General features: G+C 39.8%; 2 protein-coding genes across 2 annotated transcripts; one reads left to right on the top strand and one right to left on the bottom strand.

The window, feature by feature from the left end:
- The first annotated feature begins 5250 nt into the window (after positions 1 to 5250).
- Positions 5251 to 21265, top strand: tdrd7b (tudor domain containing 7 b). The gene is made up of 19 exons (XM_053343011.1): positions 5251 to 5457; positions 6595 to 6739; positions 10537 to 10741; positions 13445 to 13527; positions 14637 to 14845; positions 15148 to 15516; positions 15699 to 16006; positions 16093 to 16285; positions 16486 to 16597; positions 16743 to 16945; positions 17027 to 17161; positions 18468 to 18551; positions 18829 to 18963; positions 19121 to 19231; positions 19419 to 19567; positions 19717 to 19940; positions 20058 to 20241; positions 20437 to 20597; positions 21045 to 21265. Exons 1-19 carry the CDS (start codon positions 5251 to 5253, stop codon positions 21263 to 21265), a joined length of 3438 nt encoding a protein of 1145 aa, XP_053198986.1.
- A 2218-nt stretch (positions 21266 to 23483) lies between these two features.
- On the bottom strand, positions 23484 to 26916 carry si:cabz01076231.1 (calcium-binding protein 2). The gene is made up of 7 exons (XM_053343012.1): positions 26864 to 26916; positions 26467 to 26593; positions 24944 to 24974; positions 24184 to 24327; positions 23961 to 24070; positions 23651 to 23798; positions 23484 to 23512 (listed from the first exon to the last, which is right to left on the bottom strand). Exons 1-7 carry the CDS (start codon positions 26914 to 26916, stop codon positions 23484 to 23486), a joined length of 642 nt encoding a protein of 213 aa, XP_053198987.1.
- Between the last annotated feature and the right edge of the window lie 276 nt (positions 26917 to 27192).

Raw genomic sequence — 27192 nt, 5'->3', positions numbered from 1 at the left:
TACTCTCTTCCGTTTTGTTTGACAGGTCACGTCCGGTGGGCGACATATGCTTCCTAGGATGGCAAAGTCATGGCCTTTACTACTCTGTCTCTAATTGGTTCACCGTGATATTTTTACCCTAATTCTAACCAATCTCACTCCCCAGGCCCAAACCTAACCAATCCAATCAACGAGGCTACCTAGTATTAGCCAATCAGAGGGACAGTAGGGAGGGTCATGACTTCACCATCCTAGGAAAAATCTATATATTACTGTGGACTGACAAGATAAAGATTAGCGCCCCTAGTGGCTCAGTCGTTTATCACTATTTGATCATCTTGGCTGCGAATATTTACTAGTTTATCTATTTACCTTTCTCTATGAGGTTTTTCAGGAGATGGACGTTATATACCTCTTGAGAATATATGAATCATGTGTTTTTGTAGACTCGTAATGTTAGTATTGGTACTACAACTGTGCTAAGAGCTCTAAAATACACTCAACTTGGCAATATGTCTGTGAATATATTAGACATGTACAGGCAAACGAAAGAGAACTATGGGAGAGAAAATATGTATTATCATGAATTCATGAGATGTTGTTGCTATTTGGCAGGATTTACACAGCAATCTACTAATAAATAACACTGCAGTGGATGAGTTTGGTATTTCAGACTTGACAGAACACAAGCAATCCATTAGTTGTTGGTTTATTGACATTTTAATTCAGATATGGATGGGGAGGACGACTGGACCAAACAGTGTCCCAGATAGAACAGTTTACAAGAGAGACAAGTATCAGATGTACATTTTCAGAGTTACACAATAAGATAATGACATTAGTTATTCATCTGAGAGACTTCATGAGTTTACAATTGAGTGATTTACAGTTTTTCACAATTGTTAACACCCGTTTCTCAAAACAATAACAGCTTTTTTCAAACTGAACACACAGATCTGAAAACCTCACACACAAAATGCTAAACCTGACACTCCCTTTGCAAGACGACTCTTTGCCATCAAATCTCTTACCTGTTCACAAAATGGAACTCGTGTTTTCATTTGGTACACACAGCCATTTTCTCAAATGACACACACATACCATTCATTGAGTACACACAACTAAGCATTTGTCTGCACACTACCAAGCATTTACAGCACACTTAGGTGCAAAACTGAAAACACAGTTATAGAAACAGAACACACCATATGAATGACAATGACTTTGGAAAATGTGCCTTTTCTCCTTTTGTAAAATGTCTGTAGGCCTACTTTTGTATAGTCAAACATAAAACAGCACACAAATATGCAACCAAAAAAAGTTTAATTTTAGCACACACAGAACAGTACAGTACAGTAAACCGTCCCCCCCTCACAAAAACAAAATTAGCCATCATGCCTCCGGTTCCTGTCAGGCCAGAGGGCCTCATCGACATCACAGGCAATGTGCTCCCTGTCTAGGCAGCGTTGGAAGAATCGCCTTGAGTGGCGAATGAAGCCCTGACAGGCCTCCACACTGACGTCGCCACAAGCCATGTAAATACACTTACAGTAATATTGGATTACAGGTACAATACATGCATGTGTCAGTGCTGAAAGTATGGGACTTACAAGCACAAACTCTCGCCGGAGCTCTTTGATGCGGTCTGTGTTACGGTCAAATGGGACCCTGTAGACCTGCTTCATCCTAACATGATTCCTACGGAGGATTCTATCTAATGTTGATAGGCTGACAGTGTGGATGTCCCTGAAAGTGCCATGGTCAGCCAGGATCCTAGACTGTAGTTGCCGGAGTGTGATTGTATTGTTCTCACAAACAATATTTACAACATCTGTCTCCTGCTCCTCTGTGAAAATCCGTGCTCTTCCTCCACGGTGTGGTTCTCTTTCAGTCCTGAAAAATGTAAATACTGTGAGCACACTGTATTCTATTGATATACAGTATTACAGTAAACAAGGCAAATAGATTTCGTACCTGTTCTCCACCCTGAAGGTTCTTATGATGGCAGCAACTGTGTAGCGGCTGAGGTTGGGTTGGACCCTCTGGCCAGCCTCCCTCATGCTCAAACCATGGTTGAGAACATGGTCTACCACGGTTGCCCGTATCTCATTAGAGATGTTAACTCTCCTTCTTCTTTCTCCTCCTCCTCCTCCTTCTCCTTGTCCTCCTCCTCTTCTCCCTCTTTGTCCCCCTCCTGCTCCTCTACCTCCTACTCCTCCTCCTCTTTGACCCCCTCCTCGTCCTCCTCTTCCTCTTCCTCCTCTTCTTCCTTCTCCTCTCTGTCCTCCTCCTCCTTCCCCTTCCCCTTGTCCTCGTCCTCCTCCTCCTCCTTCCCCTTGTCATCCTCCTCCTCCTCCTCTCACTCTTACCTCTCTCCTTCTCTGGTTCTCTCCAATGTTCTCCATTGTTCACCAAACAAAACAGAGGCTCAAGGCACTTTTATACTGCAGTCCTGATTGCAAATTGCTCAACAGACCTGAAAGTTTAGAGATTTTAATCTTTGTGTGTTGTAGTTTGATGCTTTGAGATTTTATTTGAGAAGTGTGTTCAACGACTGAACATTGTGTGTAGTGTTTTGAATATTTGTGTGTTGTAGGTTGATGCTTTGAGATTTTACTTGAGAAGTGTGTGCAACAACCGAAAATTGTTTTGACAGCAAGGTGATTTGTAATTGACATGAGAGTGTATAGACGGAAAGTCAGACTCTAATGCAGATAAGGGAGTGTGAAGTAGTGCCAACTTGGGTCGAGCAATTGGTACATGAAGTGAAGGTTGTGCAAATTGTGCCAAATTTTTACTTTTTGGGTGTTAGCAACTGTGAAAAACTGTAAACAAGTCAAGCGAGTATCGTCTTTTTTAGTGCAAAATTGTGTATTATATTATTCTGGATTTGCTTCATGTGTCTGTTTCATGATTTATAATTTCAGTATCTTTGAGTATTGGATTATTGATTGGACAAAACAATATAACAATGCAACCTTGGACTTTGGGTAATTGTGATAGACATTTTCTTACTACTTTGTGACATTTTATAAACTAGACAATTAATCAACTGAAAAAATATTCTAGAATATCCATGAATTCACAATTTAAGTGTTAACAAAAGCTGAATAACACATGGCCAATAAACAACTTTATTGAAACAAGTATTGTTTGCAACACCTTGTGTATACAAGTTGAGTTATATAAATAAAAAGTTAAATAAATATCTTTATAAAGTTAACATTTTTTTATTGTTGAGCCATTCAGATATTGAATACATGTACCTATTTTTCATAAGCACAGTCAGCTCTAAAAAGTTTGGCTCTTTGCTGAATATAAAACTTGGTCAAATTTGTGAGGAAAATCAAATAAAAGTGCTGTCAGAGATTCCTGTGATGATCAGTGAATCCAAACAATGCGTTTTTCCTAAGTAATCAGGAAACAGAGGGTAGATATGATCAGCGATAAATGGTGACAATTCACTCATGTGCCCTCTGTCTTGTGCTCCGGCCCCTGGATGCATTGACGTGTAATTAGCCAGAGGCCCCATGCACAGCCGACCAATCAGGCGGCGGAGGAGAGGCTGTGCCTGGACCGGCTGGCAGACACACCGGGCGGGGACAGAGCTCCGGCCGCAGCTCAGCCCTGTGGCGCTGACAGCACTGACTGGACCAGACCTGTCAAACCTCACCACCCCGTCTGTTAAGAGCAAGGTAGAATATTTTTACATATATGTATATTTTATTTTGAGTAACGTGGACTTTTACAACTCTACGCCCTGGTAAAGTTTTGCCGGTTGTTTATTTTATCGCTTTCTATACTCCCGGCTCGAAAGCTTTCAAGATAGCTAGCATACACAACTTGACTTCCGGTTTTTCCTTTCACAATTAAATCTTGCGTTACGAATATCCTTAGTATAACGCTTTTCTAACTCAGGGTCGTTTTATTTTGAAGGACAGATTTCTATGCTTCTGGTATTTTGATCGCGTTTCCTGGTTACCTTGACGACTCACTGTCCCGAAGGTGGCAGGAGGATTTAACTCGATATTGCGCGCTGTTTACCGGCTCGTTTACAGTCTATGGCTATAAAACTGAGTTTATCTGGAACCTTCTAAATGCAGTTTTTGCTCACACATATGAATAAGGCCTGAACACATCATCCAAACAATTTGGTCCCGATGGAGGGTGTGGAGTGGAAGTGTGACACGTTACGTCATTCATAGTTTCACTGTCCCGTCTGTTGTCTGCGCTGCAAAAAGTCACCATATATCAACAAGTGGCCTGAACTCCTCTAATGCTGAATCCTAAATATTTTTCTTGCAACCAACAGGGTAAATCTGTCTTTCATTTCATTTGTTGTATATACAGCATTATTTTTTAAACAACCTTTCTCTTCATACCAGGACCATATTTATCTTCTGTAGCCTTCATGTATTTAAATTCTTTAATTCAAGGCTTTGTAACCCGAAAGAAGCTGTTTTGCAAACAAGGATGTCTTTCCGAACATAATATTTAGATTTAATATAAATGTGAGGATGGCAGTGTTTGCATAGTGGACTGTGTGTGTTGAGGGTGTGTCTCCACGACCGCCTGAATTGATATTCATCGATATAGTCTTGTGATCTCGTCGTTTTTTCATCCTTTTCATGGAGATACATCGCTCAGGTTTGTATACTTTACCGTAACATTGTAAATTCCTCTGCGGGGCGGTTTGGCTTCAGCCAGGCTGAAAACTGAAAGTGTGTGCAGGGAGAAGGAATGTGCTGGCTGTACAACGAAGGAAATCAGTACCATCTTGAACTTAAAGCAAATCTGTCCTAAACTTGAAGGAAGCGCACGGGACAAATTTCATTTCATCGTTATATTAGATCTACTGTACCACATTCATTATAAAACATCAGTCCCCTTTCAAAATTTAAAACCAATATGTCTCATTGTTATTGTAATCAGCGACAAAGGTTTAGCCTGACTTAAATACACTGCCTTAGAAATCTGATCAGCATTTAATACAAACTTGCCTAACCAGTCTGACACTGGTCCTAAGGTGGGAACCAGTGTAAATGTATGCTGATGTAAATTTGAATGAGTTTGCCTCAAAATGGTAATCAGTACTCAATCACTTCTTACCTTGAAAGGTTAATAAAAATGCTTTTATTAAAATTAGTTTTATATAAAATGCAATGGCTTGGTTCCACTGGATAGCCTCAATCTCCACCTTTCATGGGATCTATCTTCCTCAGTTTTATTTTGTTTATTTGCTTGCTTATCTGTGGTATTGCTTTTTTTTAGATGGCTGACGTTGATCTGGTGAAGAAAATGCTTCGGGCTGTCCTCCAGGCCAACAAGGGTGGAGTGTCACTGTCCCGTATGCAGTCGGAGTACAAGGAGTTGACCGGGGAACAGATACCACATAAACAGATGGGACATAACCACCTTGATGCTCTGCTATCCAGCATGCCCACTGTAGTCCGCATGGAGCGCAACCGCTCCGGAGAGGTGTGTGTATTGCTGGCTGAGGGATGGTTGAAGGATGGATGATGTGTACACTTATTCAGTCATGATTACATAATGTCAATACTTTCCCTTTTTTCATTCTCAAATGCAAAACCTTGTATGAGTATTGATGAGCTTGGTAGGAGCAAGGAGTATCACATCATTATAAATTCTGAGCAGCAAAATGTTTTACAACAAAGTGCAAGCAATCTAATATGTGTTAAGTAAAAAGGACAACACAGACAAATGCTTTGCTTCCTCAAAGGAGAAGAAACTGCAGATAGAGCTAAAAAAAAAAAAACACGAATGTCCATTAAACAGTGATACTCACTAGCATGTTCACATAATTGTTGAAAACTGAGAATTAAAAAAATATACACTAGCATGACTGTGGCACTGAAAGAGCTTAGGTCAATGTAGTGACAAAAAAAATATTTGCCTGGTGTAATGCTTCAGATAAAAAAAAACTTTAAATAATTTTTTGTCACAAACAAAACTTTTAAAACAAGTTCATAAATGTCAAAAGACAAAGACAATTAATTGTTTGTAACTATAATGATCAGATAACAATGGAAATAAGTCTTTGACTTAAATGTGTCATCGTCAACATAGTTGTGTGTAAGTTTAAGATGCTCTGTGGAATTTTAGTGTTTCTCACTATAACACACAATGTGTGCCTTCAGTGTTTAAGAAACATTTAGAAGACACATAAAAGATCATAAAACATATGTTAGCTGATATTTTGAACATTTTGAACACAGCATTCTTTACCTTAATGTTTACTTGCTAGTATTTTTGTTCTTCATTGCCTTTTGCTGTCATATTGCTGCGTTTCTTGGCACATTAAGCTACCTGAGAGGAATAATGTGACTCCATTTGCCTCGAGCATATACACGTGCATCCTCATGCTCATGCTCAATATACTCAAAATAGGGACACACTCGTAGAACATTGCTCCATAGCACTGCCAGTGGTCAAAAATTCCAAAATGTAATGTTCTCCCTTCCATGATGTCAAATAACTTAACTAAAAATAATTAGCGTGATAAAGTCTATATATCAAGATAAAAGATCTAGAATTGATCTTTTATTGCTGGCGGAGTTGCTCTTATTGATATCAGTCTATCTACCCTCTCTCCAGACGGTGTATTTTGCCACAGGGGCCAATGAGACGGCCCATGTAGCCAAGGTGGTGGCTCGCCAGCGCAGCTCCAAGAAGACGGGACGACCCCACCTGGTCAACACACAGATGAGGGTCAAACCGGCCGCCCCACTCGTCCTAAATGGTAAGATTTGATTAGGATGATGATAACTTGTTAACTTAATAAATGTTTTCACCATCTCCCACTCTTTCGTTCAGTAGCATGCAAAGCTTGCAGCTAGACACACAACTATTTTGATCACATCACAGGGAGGGTTGTTTTGGCTGAACAACTAAATTCCAAGTAATACTGAGTTATGGAGGGTTTGAAAACATCACACATGGCCTTTATGCCTGCGGTAATTTACAGTTTCGGTAAAACAGACACAAAGTAATACATTCAGTAATTTAGGAGGAAAATGGCAAAGTTACAGTATTAAGTAGGAGCCTATAATCCAATCTCTGTAATCTTATAGACCCTCCCTCTCTTGCCAAACTCTTATGGAGAACACACAATTAGTTCTATTTTAGCTCACATTTAGCTTTATCAGATTACACAGATGCTTCTGGCTGACATGTACGCAGTCACAAGGTGACTTTAAATCAGTGAAGTATTGTAATAAATGTCATTACAGTTACTCCTTAAATGTAAGGATTATACATACTAAAGCCGTCTATAATAGCAGAGTGGGAGAACATAAGAGTTCGGTATAGTTGGTCAGTTTTTGCAGGCCAGAGCTCAGACTGTTGAAGTACTGAGGTCATCATGCCTCCCTCCCCCAGACACCACAGTGTGAGTTTTTAAAATTACTTAGATGATGTAATACTGTTGTAGATTTTATTTGCTGACACAAAAATCCATCTCCATACTGCCAGGAATACACTTCTGGTAGAGAAATAAAGATTTGTTTATGGATTGGCCTAAAAGTAGTCAAACTGAATTATTCTGAGTCAAAATTAATGTCATCGGATCTGAGGTGCTTTTAATTACAGGATGTACACCCCATACAAAAAATGAAATGAAATGAAAAAAAACCCATCAGTGTCCTCAGTGGTAGCTACAGCTGATAAGATGAGATGAATAAAAAACAGTTTTACTGATTATTTCCTTAGAAAATACTGTAATTATACACTTGCACATTTTTACTCAACAAACTATGAGACTGATTAAGTTAATCAAACCCACTCTAAATTATGGCTTGTGTAAAGTTTCCCTACAGCTTTTCCACTTTAACAACCCTAGAATGACTTCAATTTTCCAAACCTTTTCCAGCCTTCTCTGGGTTTGATGCCACAGTGCAGCAGTACTGCAGCAGAACAATGTAGTACTATGACAATGCAACATTAGCAAAACATCGTCTCTGATGCAGCCGGAGAGTTTGTGGATGAAAGAGTGACCTGTTTTAACTGTTGCTGCGTGGAGGCCAGCAGTTCCTGCACCACAAACATCACACATAATGACACGCATAAGCAGATACACAGTGTTCAGGACTGTGCAGGTGTACTAGGTTTTGCAGGTGTCAGTTTAGTTAAAACAAGTATACACAAAACACATACTGTAGTTTCACACACAATCTTTCTTCATCTTTTTAGTTACTGTCTAAACACAACCACATATAATAACTACAACACATGCACACACATACACACCTTTCTTTTCTTTTGACCTATTTGTAGCACATTCACCTCCTCTTGACTGTGTGATGTGATGTTGCAGAATATTCTTAGAGAGTCAGAGGAGGAAGTGGGAGGTGGTAGTGCAGAGAGGAGAGAACAGGAGGAGGAGGAGGAGGAGAGAGAGAGAGTCGGAGGGAAAGAAAGGCAGAGAGATGGTGAAATGGGAAAGAGAGAGAGGGGGTGGACAGATGACAGGGAAGGAGGGAGTTAGAAAGAGAGAACAAGGGAGAGTGGGGTGGGCTGTTGAGATTGGAGTCTAATGTAGCCTATAGCAGCTGAGACTCAGCTGCCAGCGAGGAGCAGCTGATTCACAAATCAGCCTCTCCATCTCTCCCTCTCTCTCTCTCTCTCTCTCTCTCTCTCTCTCTCTCTCTCTCTCTCTCTCTCTCTCCTCCTCCTCCTCTCATTCTCTCCTTCACCACCTGGGATTTTGATATTCAGGCAGAGACAGAACACAGACTGTGCGTCCATGCCGGTGAGGTGACGCGGCGTCTGCTCTGAGCATGTGTGTGTGTGCTTGCCTGTAGTTGCATGTGAATGTAAGCTAGTGCCTGCCTGCATGTGTGACTGTATTTGTTCAACTGTGTGAGTGCCTGGAAGATTTATTGATTAATTAAGTAACTGGCTAATGCATTAATTGGTTGACTACCAGTATCCCATGCAGTATAGTAGCATATCTACTCTGAACAGATGGAACAAGGGAGAAACTAATGAGATTTAGAAACAGAAAATCTCTCATTATTAATCTTATTGATCAGCTTTGAAGATGCACACTGACTAAGCTGTCTGTTGTGTTTTGTTCCTGGAAACATTTAATGAGATCTTTCTAGAGGAGTAAGGATGAAAAAATGAAGATCTCCCAGAGGAAAAGAGTCCTGCGAAAATAAGAGACAGTAGGAGGAGAAACTGAACATGATGTAGAGAGTGTGGGAGTGGAAATGACTAAGGGTTATGCATAACACAGTGTAATGGTGATGTCACTCAGGAGAAATGTGATGTCATGCTGGCCATGTTGTGTGTGTGTGTGTGTGTGCGTGTGTGCGTGCGTGTGAATGATGTTACATCAAAATGACGAGGGGCTGGACTGGTAAGTGTTGTGTTTTAGGATTTTAAGAGTCTGACTTCTACTGTTTACACTCGTCATACAGTAACTGCAGTTTCTCGGCTCTGTTACCATATTAGAATATTCTGGTTACTTAGTATTACATGTGCTATATGTAGAGTTTGCAACAACAACAAAAACATTGCCTAGGCTAAGTATATAGCATTTATAGTATGGTAGCAGTGCAGTAGTATGCTCTTTTCCAGCAGTGTCCTACTTCATACTCACAGATACTTTGATTCACCTCATTTGTTCCTGTAGCAAACACAGCCTCCTGAATTACAACAGTAGATAAAGTTAGTCCTATTTAGAAAGTTGTTATTAAATTATGCAAGTCCTTAGAATACTACTTTGAAATTTTGTGAAGTACATGTAATCCCTTTTTTGTAGGAAACTAGATTTTAAAATCGACACCACTCTCCTGTCCTTGCTGGAGCTAGAAGTTAATTAGCCTAGCTTAGCATAAAGACTGGAAGCAGGGGGAAACAGCTAGCCTGACTGGGTTCAAAAATATACACAACAGCACTTCTAAAGCTCAGTAGATAATCATTATATCTCATTTGCTTAAATGTACACAAACAGTTATGTAAAAACCTCAAGTTATGGTTTAGCAAGGAGCTGTGTGCTATAGCTAACTACTTTTTCTTCCAGTGCTATTGGTCCTTTTCTTCCCCAATGTTTTAATCAGTGATTAAAAGTGTTGTTGATTTTTTAACTGTGGAGACACCCTGGCTAGCTCATTCTACCTGTTTCAAGTCTTTATGCTAAGCTAAGCTAATTGACCCCCTCTTCTAGCTCCAGTATCAATGCACAAACATGAGAGTGATTTTCATCTAACTCTCAGCAAGAAAGTGAATAGGCATTTTTCCTTGACTGTGTCCAGCCATAGTTACCATACGCAAAGGAGAAATGCCGCTCAGGATGATGTTATCTATAATTTGTCATATTGTGTTCTTGCTCCTTGCTGGCTCACTGATTATGAGGTTATTTATCTGGTGTACTGTGTCTATAGATATTATAAGATCTACGACACTGTGGCCTGTCTCAGCATCAGGTTTAGCTGAGTCAGTGTGTGTCTCTGTGTGTGTGTGTGTGTGTAGGTGTGTGTCTGTGCTGAAAGTCCATAGTTTTACTTATCTTGTGTGCTTTCTCTTTTTACACAGCCAAACCTCAAACCTCTCTGAGACAGCCAAACCACCGCGGGCGAGGTGGAGGTAGAGGAGGAGGCGGCGGCCGCGGGGCTGGACATGGAGACTTTAAACAGGGGAGGGACATGAGGGATGGCCAGTCGGAGGGCAAGACTGGGGCGCATCCAAACAAGATGTCCAATCAGAACACCAACAGGAAATCAAACCCCCCTGCGGAGAAGTGAGTGATGGAGATGGTTTAGAAATAGACAGGCATACGCAGAGAGATACAGAAGAGCTTATGTAACTTTACACTGCAAATGAGATTACAGTATGAAATTAGATCACTTTAATTGATCAGTTTATGGTGTTTGGTGCAGGATAAAAACAGCTTTAGGATGAAAAGCCAGCTGTAGCTCACATTCCAAGACTAAAGCTCAATCTCTACATATTTGTGGGATTTTACAGCATGATTATATGTACAAGTCACCATCCAGGCTCCCACACTTCTCAGGAAACCAAAAACTAAAATACTGAGACTAGCCTCATTTCCTGTAGACTCCCTGTCCAGTGCAGCATGCTTTCAAAATGCCTCCGGAGTTACATTTTTGTGTCACTTGCTGATATGTAAACTATAGAGCAAGCCAAGATTTTATTCAAAAACATTCAAATTAAGTAAATAAATAATAAGAATGAAAGAAATAATGAATACATGTTGTCCATCGTATGTGGCTTTCTTTCTTTTCTTTCTTTCTTTCTCCCTCTCTGTCTCTCTCTCTCTCTCTCTCTCTCTCTCTCTCTCTCTCTCTCTCAGTGCTGTCTCTTTCTGTGCCCCCTCCTCTCCTCCCACCTGTGTGGTCTGAGCTGAATCAGAATAGGCTGCTGCTGAATGGGAGCCTGGTTGAACTCTGGTTGGTTTCTGAGTGCAAACAACCTCCCTGCTGCTGCTTATTCAGCACTGGCCTGATGATGTGCACTCTAGTTTATTCTGGTTCTCTCTCTGCCTGTCTCTGTCAATAACTCTCTTCTCTTCACTGTCAAGCTACCACTCTCTAATGCTTTGTTTTTGTTTGTCAAATATATCAGGGTTTTTTTTGCAAACAATAGCCATTGCAATACATTTTGGTTTCAGACTGGTGCTGTCATCCACCACGACCTAGAATGAGTTAAAAACCTGATTCACTGTTGTTAAAGAAGGCATCTCACATAGCTAGATATCCATCTATCTGCATTGCTCAAACAATGAATCAAGATTAATTCAGCTCAATGACTGGTTCTCCCACTTCCATCCATACACGGCTCTGTTCGTCTGTCCACTGTGAAAACAACTGACATCAGTCCTCTGTCTGTGTCACCATGGGTGTCCCGTGGGCTGGTGTCCCTCCACAGCACAATGGGGCGGCAGGGTGGGAAGCCTGGTGTGTTGGCAGGGGACACGAGCCCAGAGCAGGGGGGATGTGAGCCCTTTCTAATCCCTGCTCTATTCTCCTGTAGATTAACGCGTCTAAACCGACACAGAGTGAATCAGCACATCTCTCTGGATCCCTCTAGATCTTTCATTGGACAGTGTGCTGGCCGGCCTGTGTTATCACTGTGTGTGTGTGTGTGTGTGTGTGTGTGTGTGTGTGTGTGTGAGTGAGACTATTGGATGCGTGCCAGCACAAGTGGTAAATTCACAAAATGACAAAAATGACACAGTTCACATAGAATTCCAGTTTAACAAAACACATTCTTATTAATATAACAGCACAGGTGAACTGAGTAGAAGCAGGTAGTCTGTGCTTGGATAGGTGAGTGTTTTAGTGCTTCAGGCAAATGTGGCTCCGCCTGGTGAGATAAAGTATGAAGGCGGGGTTGTGTGACAGGGCTGTAATCCAACAAGTTGCTCATGTTCAAGTCAAAGGTTACTTTTTCAAAATCAAAAGAAAAAGTCAGGGTAAACAGAGTCTAACAGGTTTCAGAAAATAGTTTAAGCACAATCTAGGGCTTGTACTTGACAAAATCAATGTCACCACATGGTCCACCCCTTAGCTGCCCTGGAGCTTCTGATTGCATCATTCCTTTGCAGATGGAGTTTGCCCAGTTGTCCATGAAATGTAGTTTCAGTTTCCACAAATTGAAACCTATTAAAGTGATTGTCTCCTAATACTTTAGTGAGTTTGTGTGTAGACCATAGAGTCATTACTAGTGGTTGATCCTGATACAATTAGCTTGCACATTTAGGGATGAGGTGTATTTTTAGTCATATCTTCCCATATTGAATATGCATTAGTAGGAAAACCAGCAACCATTGTGGATTGTGAAAGGAACAAGTAGGGGATAGAGGAGCTGAGTCAAGAGTTTACATTTTAAACAAAACAGTTACTGTATCATTGAGGCATGACAAGGATGGGAAGCATCACGTTGTAACAGTCCACACACTTAACAGCACTCATATACAAGACACTGAACTGAAATATGTTCATGTTATTTGTACAAAAAGAGGTGGATACTTTATACAAGTCGGATATTTTTGTGTGCTTTCAGGTTGTTGTTTTTTAGGTCAAAGTAGTCGCACCTAATCTGCAGCCACATGCAGCACGGTACCCTGTGTTTCTCATCACCCATTGTTCTACACCAGTGCAGTCTCCGTTTGATTAATAGGTTGTGATACTGAGGACGATCCAAAAACTCAGACAGGCTGTTATCTCGCCAGACTTTGTGATGTAATGAGTCCTTCTTGAGGATCTCTGGGCGCACTCTGGCGCATACAGTAGGAGATTAAGGTCTGACATGCAACACAGAGCCAGACCTTGCCAAGATTTGAAACCTCAGACTAAATTTAGCGATGCTGCATAATAACCCTATACTCAAAGATGTGAGTATGTCACAGGTTTTAAAGGTCCTAAAGTCTGTCCTATTCAACACTGTAACCTTCCTCCTTGGTCTTTTCTTTTGTGTCCAGGTCAGACAAGAGGATGACCCTCCCATCACGGTTTCAGAAGGAGGTACACGCTCACCTTTCCAGAAACTCCCAACAGACTAGTTGTAAGTAGGACGGGCTCCTTTTCATAATGCTAAAAATACATTTTGTATGGCTTTTTGTCCTCTAAACCAAAAGAAACATTGGGAACAATCAAATTATTGTGGACAATTCAAATGGAGGCCAGGAGATTTTAAGTTTTATGATGCTCCACCTCCATGTTTCATGAAACAGTTATCAACCCCATCTCAGCTGGTTCTCATCACTGAGTATCTCTGTAAACATGATGTTCCTGTAGACATGAAGAGTATTTTAAAAGGTTTCAAGTCAAATAAGCTTTCAGGTGTCTGCCTGGTCAGCCTCCCTACCCTTTAACTTCTCTCCTACAAACCTTTACTTAAACCAATTATGTGTTTTTGTCATGTAACCTGATTTTTTTTGAGAAGTGCTCTGTTGCTGATTATTAGAGGCCAGTGTTTTTTCCCTGCCTTGAGAAAAACATTGGCCTCTAATAAACTGCATAGCTTTGAGGCACATATTTAAAGGGTATTTGAGGCCCGTACACACAGAGAAGACTGCTCAAGCTGCAATACTGGTTAAAAGGCCTGTGTATCCTGTGTGTGAATAAACATCTCTGAGTGAGGAGGAAATTATATTCATATGACATCCATGTTGACAAAATGTGCAAGGCGTTTGCTGCAAAAGAGATTTGGTAATTTAGCATATTAAATGGCAGAAATTTGGTGCTATTTAGACTGCTATCCTGCAAACCTGGTGTATTTATTTCAGAGTAATTAAATTAGTTAAGGCTTTGGCAAATGACTGTATTAATGTGTATCAGTAAAAGTCAGCATGAATTTTCCAAAGGCTCACCACTTTTTCAGTTTAAGTTTTATTAACGGAAAAGAAGCCTAAAGCCTCATTTTAGTTTCAGCTCGCATTCAGGGGAAAAAGGAAGAAAGAATTAGGTTCTGAACATGCATCAGAATCATTCCTGCACCAATCTCTCTTTTTGATTCACCTTCTAAAGACTCAAGTGCCTTTGTTTTGGGGAAAATCACGCCATGTAATCCAGCAATGTCAGGGGCAAGAAGATCAAAGCTGCAGAAGCAGTAATTGCCTGCATGTGTGTGTGTATGTCTGTGTAATCTTGCATTTTTCTCCAATTCTGTAGCTCCTTCGAATCTGAATGAGAGCGTTGGCTCAGGGAAAGGAAAGCCCTACAATCCTCAGCAGGTCCAGGGTCGTATCAAAGAGATCCTGGGGAAGTACAGTAATGGCTTCTGGGTGTCCAAGCTGCCTCAGATCTACAGAGAGCTGTACAAGCAGGACATGCCCACTGAGGCCATCAAAGACCTCGATACCTGGACACACATATGCACTGTAAATACTCCTTTTGTCACTGTAGCACTGTAAGAAGCAGACAATGATTACGAATAATTGTTTCATATGCACTGTTTTCCTGTGAAAATCCAAATAATTGATTTAAATATTTTTTTCAGTCTTCTCCAGTTAACATTCACAAATGTTATGATATCATTAATTGCACATGTTAAGCAGTTCACTTCCAATTATGCATCAGTCTATGTTATACAGTATACACACAGGATGATGAGAGCAAAGGACTAATTTTCAGTCTGTATAACTTGCAAAGTATAATCATTCCTTTCTATTTATTCTTCTAGGTAGAGAAAACTTGCAGCAGCAACCCATCAGAGCTGCTTCTCTACCCCGCCAAAGAACAGACCACTACATCCTCCCCTTCGATAATCCTTAACCCAAATTCCACTGCTGCCCCTGCCCCAACTTTAAACACCCCAACAGACAAACCCGTGCAGTCCCCGGCCCAACAGAGACCCCCTAACTCCCATCGAACACGCTCCAATTCAAACCCTCCTCAGTCGCCTCGATCGTCCTCCTCGTCCCCCAGCCCTCCATCCTCCCCCGCGACCCTCACCCCCGACCTGAAGCTGAAACTGGAGGAGCTGCTGGTGAAGTACTCCAATGGCCTGTGGGCCCACGCACTACCCAAGCTGTTCCAGGACACATACAAAGTCAGTAACATTTTGAAAAACTATCATGAATATGTTGACATCACTATAAATATAATCTAACTAAGAATAGAGTAGGACAAAGGTGTCAAAAGGTTTAAATAATGCTTAAGAAAATGCTAATTTAAATAGCTTTAAATGTTATATTTATATTTATCAGTTTTTTATTTATATAATTTCACAAGACCAAACTGCCCGGACATGTCCTGGAGAACCTTCACCTCCTCTCTGATTTCTGCACCATCGACTACCCGATGCCTGACAACCCTAAGAGAGCCATCCTGTACAGGAGGAGCAGCGCTGGAGGTGGAGGAGGAGAAGACGAGAACTGTAATAGGAGGAACTCTTCAGCCAGTGAGGAGGACATGAGGGTGAGGCAGGAGCTCGGGAGGAGGCTCAGTAACCAGGCGGTGCCCTCTTTGCAGATCCCCAAAGAAGAGTACCCTTCTATACTGGTGGTGGAAGCCACCAACACCAATGGAGTCATACTCAGGTAGAAGAGATCTGTATGTTTAAATGCGCTGTGAGACTGGACAGTTCATAAATCTCTCATTGCCTGTTTCTCCTCTTTTCTTACAGGTACATTGGTGAAGGTTATTCCCAGGCCCAGGAGTCCATGGAAGATGAAATGAGGGAGTTTTACGGCCTGGACAAAACCAGTCCAAGTCCTTTGTCTTCTCCATCCTCAGGCCAACTTGTTGCTGTCAGGGCTGAGGAGGAGGAAGAGATTCTGAGGGCTCAAGTTTGCGAAGTCATGGCCGAGAAGGTCAAGGTGAGAGGTCAAAAACAGGAAAAACCAAACACTTAGCATGGAAGGCTGTTCAAATAAGTCAGGATAAACAAATAGAAAAAAACTGTAGAAAGTTCTCATAATTCAGAGGCTCAAATGTGACCTTTAAGACAAAGAATGATTTGTTTAATATATAGTCAGAAGAAATATTAGTCACCCCTTTGCTTTTTTGCCCTCTATAGGTGTACTATGTGGATCATGGATTTTCGGAAGTGATCAGCAAAACCAAAGTGTTTGAGCTGAACGAGAAGTTTTTCAAACTGCCTTTCCAGGCAACCAAGTGTAAACTGGCAGGTGAGTCTGAATCTCGTGGACATCAGGTCACTGAAAAAGTAAATCATCTTGAAAAGAAAAGAACAGGAAAAACACTCTTGTTTTATCCTTCCTGTCACCTCCTCGTGTTTCCCATATGCCCTGATTATTATGTGTGTGCGTTCAGGCCTGGAGCCTTTCTGCCAGGAGCCTGCTGTGCTGAAGAAATTTGAAACAATGGCAAGTGGACGAATCCTGTTGGCTGAGATCCTACAGAGAGGCCAGACCCCTCTGGTTGTTCTGTATGACACGTCACAGGATGATGACGTCAACATCAACGCTGCCTGCATGAAAGCCCTGCAGGACAAGACACTTGCCAGTCCATTACAGGTATATGAGCCAATTGTATGTATGTGTTTATGTGTGTGAGAGAATACAGTATACTATACTACTATTAATGTTTCTCCTCAGGTTAACAGCGCTTATATGAATGTGACCGTCAGCAGCGTCTGCTCCGATGGGACCATCTACTGTCAGCTGCCCTCCAGAGGTCTTGCCAAGCTCAATGAGATACTGGAGAAAATTGAGACGTACTTCCACTCACAGGTTAACACCATGCTTCATTTCATGTCTCTAAAAGCGTTTATTATTATTTAGTTGGTGGTACTAAAGTGTGCAGTGAGTGAATGCAGTAGTAGCTTTTTCACATTTAAAAATATTATCATCACATTAGTGTAACGAAATGGGATCATAGCTGGGAGGATGTCACATGTTGAGGAATAGACATCATATTTTAGTAATTAAAGGTAGTAATTAAATATGATTCTTTCATATCTAAGAGGCATGGCTTATTTAAGATGTCAGTGACATATATACAAACACAGTAGGTATTTTAAAGTTATTTATTTTATTATGAATATGTAGGAAATTACATGAGGTTGAAAGTGAATTCTCAGTAGTTCAATTTCCATAGTTATGAACACTTTAAGGTCTTATGTTTAATTGATGTATTCAGAGTACTTAATTACTTTATGATCATTTTATAAATCCAGGTCTTTTTCTTCAAGCATATATCTGTATTAATATGAAATCAATCGGTATATATCTGATAAGTGTTAAAAGGAATCGTTTTATCAAAACCTTAAGTGTGTGTGTGCATGTGTGTGTTAATTGAAGTAAGTACTGTATTAATAGGGAGAGTATGGAGTAGAGGACTCACACACTCATCTCAAAAGCCTCTTGTGAATGCATTTGTTTGGTGTTGCTTCTCTCAGGGGGAGTTGTGGACAGATTGAGATTAGGTTGATAATCTGGAGTTAAGACATTGCCAAGCCACTTAATGTGTTAGCAGCACAGTGCATCTGATGCTTTTTCTAGATGTGCCACTGATGTCCTTTAAAGCTCGTCATTACACTGTGCGTAAGTGTTCAGGTAAACACAGTACTCAGTCTGGTCTTTTTTTAACCACCTCTTTGCAAGCTTGCATTGCTTTTTCTGAATTATATATATTGTGTATTTCAAATTATTTAGCATTCTGAGAGGTAATTATATTTTCATACCTGAATTAGTTTCACAGCCTGAAAAAATAGGATAAGAAGAAGGGGGAAACATGAATGTAAGAGATGGTAACAAGAACCTCTTCTAAATGACCCATTATCCTTATTTTCTTAAACATCAACAAGTCTTCCCTATTTCATATAATCATAGATCACAGATAGTACACCCACAGCAGACTGGGTGGACCTGTGAAATGTTTGTTTCAACTTTTACAGTATTATTTTATTGCAGTCATAAAGCAGCAGTTACACCTACACAGTAACCTCACCAATCCAAAGGAAGCACGGTTAAATAAAACATAGTCTTATCAGCTATGGTATTTTTACGATGACACCTGAACACATTTCTGTTCCAGGTTACGTCCGAATTCCTGGTGTCCAAACCTTTCTGTGGGAAAGTATGTCTGGCACGATACAAAGGAAAATGGTCTCGCGTTGAGGTAAGATGGCAATGTTCCTGGCAGCTCAGCTTCACTGTGAATTATTAAACATATTTACAAGTTATTGATGTTAACTAGTAACTGACAAAAGGAATAAAAACACATTTGCATAACAGACTCAGGTGTAGTAATTTAACAAAATTAGAGAAGGTGTATCACCATCCAAAATATTATAATACCTTATGTTGCTTATTGAGACAAAAGAAACTATCATTAAATCTAACAAAAACTACTGTGTTGGATATTCTGTTCACTTTGACTGTGTTTCTATTTTTAGATAACCAACCTGCACGGCAGCAGAGTGTTAGACATCCTGTTCATTGATGTGGGCGTCCAGGCTTCTGTAGAGGTGTTTGAGCTAAGAGAGATCCCGCCACCATTCCTCCGTGACCTTATGGCCATCCCACCACAGGTCAGCATTTGTGATGGACAGACAAGGAAAAACAGTCAAGAGTAACCTAATATTCAAAGACGATTTGTGCCATGTCATATTGTAGTTTTATGTACTTCCTGACTTCCTCACACTGCACATCCTGTGAGAAAAATGACATCCAACAACTTGTGTTTAGGCTGTGAAGTGCTGTCTGGCCGACCTGGCTGTCAGTGTTGGATCCTGGACTCCTGATGCTGTCCAGTGGCTTCGAGAGAAAGTGCTCAACACCACTGACTGTAGCATGAAGGTAATTGTCTGTTCTTCTCTACAATCTTCAAATTACTGTCTTTATTTCATCCTCACTTTTTTATAGTAATTTCTTAACATCCATCTCTCTCTCTCTTTCTCTTCTACACTTTGTTGCATCTTCACCATCTGATCTCATCTCGTTCTTTGTGTATACTCACCACACTCACCTTGTCATTCCCTCCAAGGTTGCCAAAGTGGATGAAAGCAAGCGCTGCGTCTACGTCCACCTGTTCACTGACAAGAACTTCCATGACCCGGCCCGCAGCCTCAACCATCAGATGGCCCAGTCGGACCTGTTCAAACAGCAGCCAGATGTCTTCCTGACGAGCCACAGGTATCTGCTGCTTTTATATTTACCTGTATTATCCCATTGCTTTATAGCCAAAGTGTTCTCAATAGTAAAACAAATCTATTCACTTTTTTTCTTCATTAATCACTTGAAATAGAATTTAAACCTTTTGGTCATAAAATTTCATTTCACAGCCCTGTCAAGATCTCCACACTCACCAAGACTTCCAACACCAGTGAGTCCACCAATGGCAGTCCAACATCAACGACTATCCCAAGCAAGCCTCATCTCAGAAGGGCTCTATCCGGACCGAGAGTAGGCGGAGGAAGCATCACAACCACCATCAGTACACCAGAGACACCATCATCCCCCTCACCTTCTCTCCAGCTGCCACCACTACAAGAGCTGCCCCCAGCAGGTAATGATGGTAACTGAAATCTTAGTTATTAAGGACAGGTTCTGTGCAATTTAATCTAGCAGTTTGTTTTACTGAAGCCGAGAAAATCATATTTAAATCAGGTATTTTTCTTCTCAGGAAGCAACATAGATGTCTATGTGTCAGTGGCGTGCCATCCAGGCCACTTTGTGCTGCAGCCCTGGAGAGATATGTACAAATTGGTGGTGCTGATGGGAGAGATGATTCTCTACTACAACAAAACGGATGAGAAACCACTTAACATAGAGAAGAATCAGATTTACGCCGCTAAAGTGGAGAACAAGTGAGTTAAACAGTGATTTGATTTAATGTAATTCTATGAAAACAAAGGGCACAAGTGGAAATGTGATCACATTGATTCAGTAAGTATGTGTGGTGCCTTCGGTCTTGTTTCTGTCTGTGATGGATATTCACTGATGTGAAAGCAGTTGTGCTCTGCTTAAATTTAAACATTATCTTCCTCCATCTCCTCTCTCAGCTGGCATCGTGTGCTAGTGAAGGGAGTTCTGACCAATGGGTTGGTGTCTGTGTACGAGTTGGACTATGGTAAACACGAACTGGTCAGCTGCACCCAGCTCAGACCTCTCATCAAGGAGTTCAGACAGCTGCCATTCCAGGGCATCACTGCTCAGTTGGCTGGTGAGTAGAGCTGAGCGGCAAATAGAGTCTGATGGCTGTATTGATTTCATGCTGAAACTCCATATGAACTCTAGCTTCAGTACCTGCCATTCCCTGTTTGTCTGTGTAAGACAGGGAATGTCTGATCACTCATCTTTCCAAACATAATAGACAATATACTATGACAAGTCAAAATTTCTGCATTATTGCATTGCTTATCACGGCTAAAATCAAAGCTCGTTAAGAAGCATGTTAAAGTCTGATATAACTAGAGGCTAGAATTGGTGTAATATATAAAATCTCATTCAATTCAATCTATTCTGAGTGAAAACATGTAGGGACAACATTTGATGATATAGCATTACAAGTGAAAATCTGGAATGTTTTGTGATTTTTATACATTAAATGTTATTATTGTGTCATTAAGATAAAAGAGAGCATCATCATCATAACTGTTTTCACCCGCAGGAGTAAAGCCGAGGCAGTGGTCAGAGGAGGCTTCCATCGTTTTCAGAAACCACGTGGAGAAGAAACCCCTTGTGGCCCAGCTGGAGGCCATACAGGAAGCCTCAAATCCGTGGGACAGGAAGTTGACAGTCTTCCTGGTCGACACTTCACAGGAAGAAAGGGACATCTGGGTGCATGACATCATGGCTGAGTTTGCTGATGAGCTGACCAATGAGATGTAGACAAAAGAATAATTTCAAATATGGCTTACTAGCCAAGCAGTTGTCCTGTTGCTCATGATACTGTGAGTTGTGGATAGACGAAATAGAAGGCACTTATCCATCTATCTACCATTTAGGGGGACTGAAAGAAGAAAGGGATGAAAAAATGAAGGAAAAGTTAGAGAGGTCGAAAGCAGGATGGAAATGTGAGAGGCTTGATAGGAAATTGACAGAACGACTGTGAAGAAGTATAGGAATTGTAGCTACTTGCTTGTTGTGTTATGGGCTGTAAAACGAAGGACGTTGTGATGTGATTTTGAGTGACTGCAGTGTGCTCATACACCCACGCATGATGTTGGTCCTACAGTATACCAAACTTCTGATCTACCCATCATAGTTTCACAAAGCTGTGGAAATGATCCAATTCGATACAGGCTTTGATCAGAAGCAGCATCTTTAAGTACAATGAGTGCATCCACCTTTATTATCTAGTGTGTCATCCAGCAGATGCCTGAATACCCTCAACCCTGCCAATGTGAGCAACATGCACAGCGCACAAAATGTTCGATTTTACTCAGCAAGGTCTCACATGCTTGGAAGACTTACATGCATTTGTTTACAAAAATCTGCTTTTTAGATGGTATTTCTGATTGTCATAAAGTTTACAAAAGCTAGAGCAAACATTCCCCTAAGTGGAGGAGAAATGGAGGAGTCGTGAGTCATGGGAGACAGACATAAGAGGCTGTGTAGGTACAAAGTTTAGTCAATTTAAATGGAAATACATTTTTCATGTTTGCTGAAATGCTGGTGAGACTTCCTTTATTTTACCAAGGCATGATTGCAGTGAATTCTTCTTATCCCAACTGCAATATTGATCTTTTTGGTAATTGACAGGAAGTCTGTTAAAGTTAATGAGAAACAGTTTTTATTTTTGTTGTTTCTCCTATTTTAGCACACTCATGTGTTCTGGTTACTGACAAAGTTACATTAACACAAGTTAACAAGTTTTGGTAAGAAGTAATATATATTTGATGTCAGCTATGATCTTTTAGTTTCTGGAGTAAACTGTCATGAAATTTGGCGCAGTAGAACAGCCTGTGCTTAGCGTTTTCCATTTAATTGAATGAATGAAGTCTGACGAAAAGCGGCAAAGTTATATTGTGACGCACTGTGAACAATTTAAATGTGAATCGAATCTCTTTTGTGCAGAGAAAGAACACACAGGCAGTTCGTCGGACAGAAAATGCTGAGTGTGCATGTGTTAAAGCCCGGCCCCTGACTCATGTGATGGCAGTGCCTCACCCATCTCTTCTCCACCTATGAAACACTGATTCCAGTGTGGCTTTATGCTTTTTAGGGAGTTTAGTATCTCTTCCTCACTATACCGTTTCTTGTCTGACAATGAGATTATATTTCAGCAGATTACATGTGCTGCATGTTGCAGATCTTGCTAAAATGTGTGCACATATAGTGATGTTATAATAATAAGAAGATTAAGTTACCAGTAGTGTTAAGCTTGTAGATTTTTCAAATATGAGATAAGTTCTACTTCTGGTTAGTTCCGGTGCCACCATTAAATGTTGGCCTGATTTGGGATTTGTTTCTGAAACGTGACTTTTTTTTCTGACACACCTGCATCGTGGTTTTTTTTTTTTTCCTTTTTTGCTTCTTCAATTATGAAGCGCACAGATCTGACAAAGCTCAAAGCTGCATTGTTGTTAACAACTGACATTAATTTAATTTATATTTAACTTATCTTCTCTAAAACATGATCATTACATTACCATTTCCATTTTTGTTTAACAATGATATGGATGTAATAAGAGAAATGTTTTTGGAATAAAGTTCATTTGAGAGGTTTAAATGTGACAAGTCCTATCAATTATTTCTCAGTATTTTAAAATTGGAGCATATTTCAATGAAAGACACATTTGGAAAATGTTTATTATGTTTTATTAAAATAGCAAATCATTTCAGTATTATTTACATGTTTCATTTCAGCATAAAGTTCATATATCTGCACACAATGTTGACAGCTTGCACCATATTTGTTATCATTACTGCTTTTTCAACAATTCATCATTCATACAGTTATTACAGAGTTAGGCACACATCATTCACCTACATTATAAATATAGCTTACCAAATTGTGAATATTTCATCACATCTGTATTTACTATCTCTGGAAAGATTCAGACACAGTAGTTTATTCTGTCCATGTTGTGAGTCTTTCCAGCAGCTAGCGAATGGAGAGCATCATCACAAACTCTAAAGAGGAGGAGAGAGAAATCAAGATAACAGCTGGTCAAGTAAGTGCTAAGTTTATCTGACCAAAGAACAAAGAATCAATGGTGTTTAGAGCATCTTGTAACAGTGCACATCACATCAACGATTTCTGATTCTCACCTTCAAAGTCAATGTTTCCGTCTGAGTTAATATCTAACTCCTTTAGGATCTCCTCCAGTTCTCCTTTCTTCAGCTTCTCCCCCAGCAGGCCCTTGACCGCCTCCTTCATCTCCTCCTGGTTGATCTTTCCATCTCCATCTACATCCAACTTTGGAAACAGAGAAAATGACAGAAATTAGATAAAAACAGAAGTTTAATGAAATACAATTTAGACACAACAACATAACATGCAATCATTTTTTTATAATTCATCAATCCATTGGCTATAATTCATTAACTGCACAGATTTATTTATCATCAATCGACTGACCTGGACAAAGGCTGATTGGAGCTCTTTGAGTCCCAGCATGTCAGCAGTCTCTCCCATCATTCTGGGTCCCATCAATTCAGTAAAATCTTCAAAGTCCATTAACCCACCCACTGTGGAGAGAAGAGATGTCAGCAGCCAGAAAATGGATTTCAATGTCAAGTCAAGGCAATGTATAATGTTTTATAGTCTCTATAAGCTTGTAGTCGGGCTCTCATCAACTCACTTCTCATCTTGATCTGTTGCACTATCTCCAGCAGTTCCATTTCTGTGGGCATATACCCCATAGTCCTCATACATTCAGCTACATCCTTGTAGTTCAAGTAACCATCCTGGTCATAGTCAAACTCCTTAAAGGCCTCTTGTAACTCTGTAAGAAAGTTCAAGAGGTCACAAAGACATTAGAACAGTTCCACAACAGGTTTTTTAGGGTAAAATTGTTGATGTTTATAGAATTTCTGATAATATTTCTAATACATCATCATATAAAAGACAGATAGAGATATAGAGATTTTAAAACAAACAGACAGCAGACCACTCTAGTCTAGTTAACTATCTTATAGAAAAGCTGACAACCCAAACTTTGACAACTTTTCTGTTTGAATTTTTCTACACTGACACTAGAAATATTTTAAGGCATTTATTTATTAAATATCTATTTAAAAAGACTGCTTTTGTGACGTCCATAGAATCAGTTAGTTACAAATGGGTGTGAATTTGTAAAAGCGGAAAGATACTAGCAGGAAACTGATGTTGCAATGATAAAACCAAACAAATTAACACCAATAATGACAGTTTGTGGTGTGAGCCATATTAACAGTAATTCATCACTTGTCATGGTATATTACTGGTTCAATGCAATATATCAATACTGAAACCATTATGTAGGGTTTAGGCTTTTAACATTACTGGAGATTCAGCCATTAATTTTAATAATACTGTAATTTCCTTTGACATGGGCATTGAGCTGTGGCAGTGAGACTTACCATCTAACTCAGCCTGCGCTAATTCTCTCTCCTGTAGAAACAGCAATCAAACATATTAGATTTGTGTAATTAGGAAAACAAAGTATGTAACTTTTGATTAAATGTCTGTAGTGCTTACTTATAAGTAGTAAGTGTGTTAACATTGAAATTACCTTAACAGAATGACAGAAGACACAGTGAAAAGTGATTCATGAAAGTTTATATAGTCTTGCACATGAGACAACAATACAAATACATGCAAATTAAAAAAAAAACGATTTTCAAGTGGAATGACCCAAGTGTCTTGACTTCCCTCTTTACTAGGATAAACCTAATGAATTGTGACGTTAAGCTTCAGCAATGAGCTACTAATACTACCGACATACCAGGCTTAGAAAGATCAGGAAAAGAGGCCGTAAGAACACTATCAGACTTCCACCACACATCTAACTCAACTGACTGCTCTGACTCTTTGTCAGGCCTCTCTGTTTTTGTGTTTTCTTTTTTCAGTTTCCAGCGTAATTATCAAACAAAAAAAATAGGCTGTGCGGTCTTTTGTTTGACAAAGAAAATCTAAAGAAAGAAGGGTGTTTTAATTTATAAATTACAAATTTAATTGCCTTAAGTGTGATGGAGAAGGTGATTCTATCCATTTCAAAGATTTCATGAAGAATATCATACCAGCCCTCTATTGATGGGGTGTCAGGCTTCAACTATTTCCTTGTAAGCTGCACTCAGAATTGTTTTAATATTAGTAGATACTACATATAGAAGCCCAAAGAGGAGTTTGTACCAATTAAAAGTAATTTTAGCACTAATTTTGTATAATCTTTACAACAAACAGTATTTACTTGCTTGAAATGTTCAAAACAAGTGATATAATCGTTGGATTCCTAGGAGCCACAAATCCTCCAGCAGAGAGAAGAATGGTGAACAGGTGAGATTAAGTATCTACTAAGACTCTTCCAGCCAAACACCCTCTGAAAGCAACTCTTACTTTCCCTTTTTCCATTTTGGTTTTATGTAGATTGTACTTGCAATTTGAACCTCTTAGAGTCCCCAATACAGTCTTAAAATTGCTGTGTCCCTTGATTAAAGAAGGTATTGTGTGTGGGTAGAGACCGTGTTAGCCCATCTCTTATAGCTCACATCCAACCTGTTCTTGACAGGACAATATCAAGGTTTCCATAAGGTTTTTAATGACTGTATTATCCCATAACCGTGGCTATTATTTAAAGACTGAGGCATTTAAAATAGTTGGTAAGGAAGAGCTGTATTTTCAGCTGTTCCACATAAATAACATTAAGACTATCACATATTTTTTGGATTAAAAGAGTGTTTGAAATTAGCACCTTGAAAATAAAAACCTGTCACAATCCATGAGTAATTTACTCATTGCAACTTAAGTAGTTTTAACAAAGCTGTGAGGGAATAGGTCAAAGATCCCATAGCAAAATGTCATATCCCAGGACAACCAAAACCAGGGTGGTTGAATCCAGTTCAGCTTTACTTTAAATCACAAAACGTGTGTTGTGCCTACTTACCGCTCCAAAAACGCTGTTGAGCACAGAGGTGTAGACTTTGTTCATACTCTCAGTGCTTTTCTTGGACTTCTTTGTTTTCTTGGGCGCTTCAGAGACTGAACCTGATGGAGACGCCTGAACAGAATTGCTAAGAACATGGAAAATCAAACAATTAAAACCCAAAAAAGAAAATGCATACATAACATATAAGGTAAGATTATGAGATAAGACAGCTTGATTATACAGTTAAAATGTTTTGTCAGCTATTCAGTAAATATATAAAGACATGTTTTCCTTGGGTCATATATTTGATGATTGGCAACCTGTAGGATACATTGGAATCACTGCATCTCCACTTTAATTGTGTTTCATATTCAGAGAAAATAGACAAATACTGTAAGAAAAAGTGTAAACGTACGCGTCTGACTCAACAGAAGTTGTAGAAGGGGTTCGTTCTCCTTCCTTAGACATGCTGTGGATAAACAGAGGTTTACATACACTTTGTATCCAGTAACATTCACTTTAAAGTTAAATCTGCATTTGTTAGATATATATACAGATAAATTGCTTTAGATATGCTTAAAATGAGACATAAAGCACTTTTGGGATCAAAAGGCGATGTTGCAAAAGGTCACTTCTTGATTCCTTAACTTTCTCAAATCCTGAATATGAATTACTTCATTACTATTTCCTTACCTTGGTTTCCTGTACTAAAAAGGTAAAAAACAGAAAAAGGAAGTTGAGCAG

This window comes from Scomber japonicus, chromosome 22 (assembly GCF_027409825.1).
Source record: "Scomber japonicus isolate fScoJap1 chromosome 22, fScoJap1.pri, whole genome shotgun sequence".
Lineage (NCBI taxonomy): Eukaryota > Metazoa > Chordata > Actinopteri > Scombriformes > Scombridae > Scomber > Scomber japonicus.
The sequence above is the reverse complement of the archived record's forward strand: the minus strand, read 5'-3'. Positions and strand labels throughout refer to the sequence as shown.